General features: G+C 46.5%; 1 protein-coding gene across 1 annotated transcript in view; it reads left to right on the top strand.

Annotated features, from left to right (window-relative positions):
* The first annotated feature begins 1,550 nt into the window (after positions 1-1,550).
* gse1b (Gse1 coiled-coil protein b) overlaps positions 1,551-6,000 on the top strand; it is a 169,554-nt gene continuing 165,104 nt past the window's right edge. The window contains exon 1 of the mRNA XM_056372170.1: positions 1,551-4,443. Within this exon, the coding sequence (XP_056228145.1) occupies positions 1,933-4,443 (2,511 nt within the window). The 5' untranslated portion in view covers positions 1,551-1,932. The remainder of the gene's footprint in view (positions 4,444-6,000) is intronic.

The raw sequence follows: 6,000 nt of genomic DNA, 5'->3' as shown, positions 1-6,000 counted from the left end.
AGATAGATAGATAGATAGGTAGATAGATAGATAGATAGATAGATAGATAGATAGATAGATAGATAGATAGATAGATAGATAGATAGATAGATAGATAGATAGATAGATAGATAGATAGATAGATAGATAGATAGACATGTTCTTTGCAAATCTCTAAGCTTGGTCAAGTTGCATGGGGAGAAATTTTAAGTCCTGCCATAAATTCTCCATTGGATTGAGTTCTGGACTGTGACATTGTTGTTTTGAAGCCATTCCTGTGTAGCTTCGGCTTTATGTTTGGGGTCGTTGCCCTGCTAAAAATAAATAAATCTCGCAAGTCACAGCTGTCATGCGAATTTCTGTCAAGATTTCTCTGGATTTGCTGCATGACCCTTCCAGGGTCTGGTGCAGAGAAGCATCCCCACATCATGATGTTGTCACAACCGTTCTTAGTGGTGAGGAAATGTGTGGTTCTGCTGATGTGCAGTGTTTGGCTTGAAGATGTAATATTTTGTAATGTGCCAAAAAGTCCAGTTTATGTGTTGTATAACCAGGGAACCTTCTGGTTACATTTGATTTGGGTTTTTTTTTTTAAGAGTCTCCCACCTTCCTTCTGGCAAACACTATCCCAGATGTCATGTGAGTTTTCTTCAAAAGAAGTTTTCCTTTTTCTACTGTGACACCTGCTAAAATCACATTTCACAGATTACACAGTTCAATCTATCATAATATATCTAAATATGAATATTTATCTATATCCAATAGATAAACAAATTATTATTAGCCTAATTATCTGTAAATTCAAAATGAAGCACAATAATCCATGGAAAATATTTGCCTGAGGCATGATGACAGATTATTAATACCATCTCATGTTGCTCAGAAATCTTAGTGTGCCACAGAATGACAGTTGTCTTAGTTGTCTAAACAAACAATCTTTACACAATTGCCTTTTTGGTGAATGAATGCTTTCTATCCACTCTTAATCTGATATACACAGTCTAAAAGAAATAAAGGCTCCATGCTCCCAGTGTGTACATGTTGGTTCTGTCTAAGCATAATTCATGTTTTACACAAAATTCATATAAAACAACATTTGCCAGCAATCTGCTGGAAGCAGTTTAAACACACACACACACACACACACACACACACACACACACACACACACACACACACACACACACACACCATGTATCTTCCCCCTCGGCTTTGTACAACAAAGGAAGAAAACTGATAAAAAAAAAAAAAAAACTTTGTAGCTTCCCACTCTAAGCAATCACTCTAACAGGGTCTAATATTGATTTATGTAAATGAGTTTGCAGGTTTTGCATGCAGGTGAGACCTACATGCTGTGAGTCTGCTCATTAGATCTACGCCCCAGTGCACGTTTAACTTTGGATATCCTGTGCATGGTCAGTACGTTGACGGTTGGGCAGCTACTGTGGGAGTGCGCGCTCATAATCCCTGCAAAATTATTAGTGGGGAGCTGGCAGGGGGTGGAGGTTGCCTTTGGGGGTGTCGAAGCGGGTCCCATGAATTGGGGATGGCGCTGTGTACAGTGTGAGCGAGTTAGCAGCCAAAGTTTGTAAGAGCGCAGGCAGGAAAGTTCGCCGGAGAGGCGACCCGTGATCTCAGCTCCTCTGTCACATTACCTACGGAGTTCCAGTGCAAACACGCGGACTACAGACTTCAAACAACAAGGACTTGTGTGCTGTTTCCTGGATGTTTCAGTGTTTCTTTCTCCCCGCTCTTGAAAGATAACAGTTAACGGGTTGTTGTCTTCGCTGCACGCTGTCGTTTCAATGGACTACCGTCTATCTTATCATCCAGTGAGTAACTTGCTCTAAAATTGATTGCATGATTTTCTGACGTGCAGATAAGTGTGGACCGTGAGCATGACTTCACTGTTGACGTTGTGCCATGTAGCCTAGTCTTGGGTGTTTAAAAACAATGAACTCCCCCCGTGACAAGGAACTGACACCCTTATCTCGGAAACACCGTCTCATGGCTGCAGCTATGCCCGGTGAGGACAGCCCATTGCCCGGTAACACTTCCAGGACTGATCGGAATGGATTAGGGGGACTTGTTCATTGTTTTATATGTGGAAGCGGAGTTACACCAGGGAAGGAATTAAGGTTACAAGTGACGTACCAAAAAGAGAGGGTTCCCTTTTTCCCTTTTCTACAAAATCAGGAGCCAGCCCCGGGTGCATGTGAAGTGAGCCCGGATGGACATGCGCTGGTGTGCGCTGTGTGCCACTGCTTTTTGACGGAGCAGTGGAACTCCTTCGAGCGTAGCAGGACGCCCATTGAGAAGCGCATGTACTGGTTGAAACGACCATACCAGTGCGACTCTCGGCGGGTTCCACAGGAGTGGAACATCTCGTATGATCTGGAAAGGAGAATCAGTGTTAGCAGCCAGAACTACGACGGGGGCGCAGAGTCGGATTTCTCATCTTTTTCTGATAACGAAAACATATCAGACCAGGAGATGGACTTAGTCGACAGAGCCGGTGTGGGCAAAGACAAGTGCCTGAGAGCATCTGGCAAATCGCCGAGGGACAGTAGCAGGAAAAACAATGTCATCAGTGTTAAAAACAGCCCAGATTCACAGCGGGCGGTCCGCTACCCGGTGGGTGTTTATGGGGCGCAGAGATCGCCAAAAGCAGAGAGTGTTCTGCCGGCGCGGCGCGGTGCTAAAATTATGAATAATGTCTGTCAATCATCAGAATCTCTGGCAAAGCCCCAAGAGAGATTCCCCCAGCGATGCTATGACAGTCCTCTCTCTGACACACCTGTGCAAGACAACGGGGTCATTATGCGTAACAGGCGATGGCTGGAGGACGGGAATGTCAGACATGCGGAGCCGCGTCAGATCCAGCGTGTTGCCGACAGCAGCTGTGCTCCGTCCAAACATCCATCGCTGCTGTACCGAGGAACAGGCGAGGATCACACCAACGCTGCTGTCACCACTAAATGTAGCATAGCTGTTCCCAGGGAGAATGACTCTGACAACTCTGATGAAGATGAGATTAACATTACAAGTGATGATGACAGGGACATGTATGACAGCAAAACAGGCCCAACAACTCAGTTCAGACCTGCCAGAGACCTTTCAGGGAGAAAGAGTGCCCAGCCGCACAGCACTGCGGATTCCAGGCCAGAAGAGTGTGTGTGCTATATCTGTGGCACTGGACTGAGACATGATGGCCGTTTTAAAGTCAGTGTTCAGAAGCAAGAGAGGGCACAGGGTGAGCCCTTCTTTCCCTTCCTGTGGCTTCACTCCCCTCCCCGTGGTGCGGTGCCCATCAGTCTGGCAGGTACAACCCTGGTTTGTGGCAGCTGCCACACCTCCCTCATGCAGCAGTGGCAGAGCTTCCAGCTTGCAGATGTGCCTGTCCTCCAGCGCCTCTATGTTGTCCCCCTCAACCAGACCACCAGTGCTGTCCGTCCTCCCCAGCTTACCCCCCAGGAGGGAAAACCCCCAGAGCTGATGGAGTGCTTACCTGAACCCAAGGCTTCCCGCGAGGCCTGTTTCCTCTGTGGTCAGGAGTGTGGAGGAGATATAAGAGTAGCATATGCACAGGCTGGTGTTGGCAAATCCCGTGGTGTGATGTATTTTCCCTTCATCAATATGCTGCCTTGCCCACCTAACGCCCAGGGGGTGAGTAATGGCCGTATACACTGCTGCCCACAGTGCCATTTAATCCTGGAGGAGATCTGGGGTGCGTATCGACTCAGCCTCAGTGAAGACCTCATCACCTCTGTCAGCTCCTTCCTGGTCAGGTACCACGCTGCCATGGCCATTGAGGGGTCTGGACCGGCCCATTCCCAGACAGGTGTGGCCTCTCGCCCCGGCAGCTCCATGTCCGTGTGTTACCTGTGTGGAGCTGAGCTGCGTGCAGGCGGAGAGTACCAGCTGCATGTCAACCCACCTGGACGTTGTGGGGAGAGGGAGCCTTTCTTCCCTTTTCTCACCGTCCACCCTCCCGCTCCCCGTGCCAAACCAGTTGATGCCACAGGCCTGGTGTCAGCTTGTAACCTCTGCTATCATGACCTGCATGCCCAGTGGGCCCTGCATGAGAGCAAGAGCCTGGGTCCCTCCACCCCTTCTACCTCTAGCTTACCCAATGCCAACCCGCAGCCGCCCAGCTCCCCCTGGGCCCGGCAGTACAGCTGTGAGGCTTTTGTTTGTTTCTTCTGCAGGCAGGAACAGCGCAGGCAAGGTAGGCTGTGTGCTGTCACAGTGGCCAGGTTGCCTGTGTTCCTGTATGCCCCTCGCAGCACACGCACGCTCCTGGTGGATGATGGGAGGAGGCTTGTGATTGGCTCATGTGTGGAATGTAAGGCCATGGTGCAGGTGGGACAGAGGATGCAGCAGGACAGGGATAAGCTGCGACATGGAGCTTCAGACGGGGAGAGTAAGGAACCAGAATCAGCCTCGCCACAGTATAGACATAAGGTAAGACCAAAGTAAACTGCCTAATATGACAAAGCACAGCCATATTTTTCTTTTTTTTTTCCTAGTGCTTTTGATTTTCACTCATTGACTTCTTCAGCCTTGTTAAAATGACAGTCATTCATCATCTTAGTACTACAGTCCCACAGGGGCAGTGCAGACTGTGTTTGCCCTAAAACGACCTCTCAGTCACGTGGCAAGGGAAGATTTTTACATTTTCTCGGGGTGGGAGCATACACAGCTGAACAATGATGAGACAAACATTTTCATCAAAACTCACTACTATAAACACCAGAGGAAAACTATGGGGATCTGAAGGCCAAGGCCAGCCTTGTGTTTGCTGTGTGCATGTGTGTGTGTGTGTGAGTCTGTTTATTTGAACAAGCATGACTGAGTGTGTCTCAGTCAGTGCTGAGCAGTTTGTTTTGCTTTGAGCATGTTGAGGATCTTAAAGAGTATTTCCAAGGAAGTTACTATTTCTACCGTATAAATCATAACACAGATGCAAAACAAAATGCCAATCTGATGTATGGACCAAACTTCCTCTAAAAGCATCAGCTGCATCAACACCAGGCCTTCAAAAAGCCTAAAGGAATTTGGTTTACAAGTGTTTAATTTAAGTCTCTCTATGTTGAGCAATGATCTCAGCACTGTAGTTCAAATTGCACTCCAGACTGACAATTAAGTCCTCTCCCGAAATATTCGGGATAACCCTGACACTCGTGGATATATTGTCACCCCATCTGTCAAAATCCGTTTTATTTATATAGACCAAAATCACAAATTTGTATTAGTGTGGAGATGAACAGATCTACTCTGTTCTGTTCTGCCTTGCTCCGCTGGTGCTGTCATGCTATTCAAATCCTGTGAACGTATGTTTGACTTAAACATGAAAGCAGAGCAAAGCAAAAACAACTTGGGAGAAGGTGTAAAAGTACAATTTCACTAGCACTGGTCAAAAGTTTCACTCCTCTAACTTAAAACAAAGTAATCTCTGCAGAATCGTGGAGCATGAAGTGCAATTACCAAGGAAGTTAAAGTGTTGTGATATTCATCATGTTTAAAATGGTCCAGGTAGCATAACATTAATTATTAACTGGTTGAACATTCAGTTACTGATTGTTGTAGATAGCTATATTTAGTTAAATGGTGTAGTTGAAACATTGATATGTTGATGCGTTTGCAATAACATACATGATTAATGAGATCAAAATAATTTGTCATTGATGATTGATCTTTGTTGATGTCATGAGTCAGAGATCTCCCTGAAAGTGATAAGCGAAGGGGACCGTCTGACTTTCTATTCATATTCTTGACAGAATACTGCGTGTTAATGTTGTGGTAAGTGATTTTGATGAGTGGGGAGACTTGCATAGGTGGTCCACACGGGCCGGCTCAGGGAAGAGTACATCTACACGCTTCCTCTGAAGAGAGATCATTCTCTTATTGTTCACTTTCTTGCTTTCTTGCCTGTTTCTTGCTTTTTTTGTGTCCCCCAAAGATTTGCCCCCCTGCCCCTCCTCTCTCAACAACACACAGAAAATGTATTTCCTGCAGTGA

The sequence above is a fragment of the Seriola aureovittata genome, chromosome 1, assembly GCF_021018895.1.
Source record: "Seriola aureovittata isolate HTS-2021-v1 ecotype China chromosome 1, ASM2101889v1, whole genome shotgun sequence".
NCBI lineage: Eukaryota > Metazoa > Chordata > Actinopteri > Carangiformes > Carangidae > Seriola > Seriola aureovittata.
This window is presented reverse-complemented; position numbering and strand designations above follow the sequence as displayed.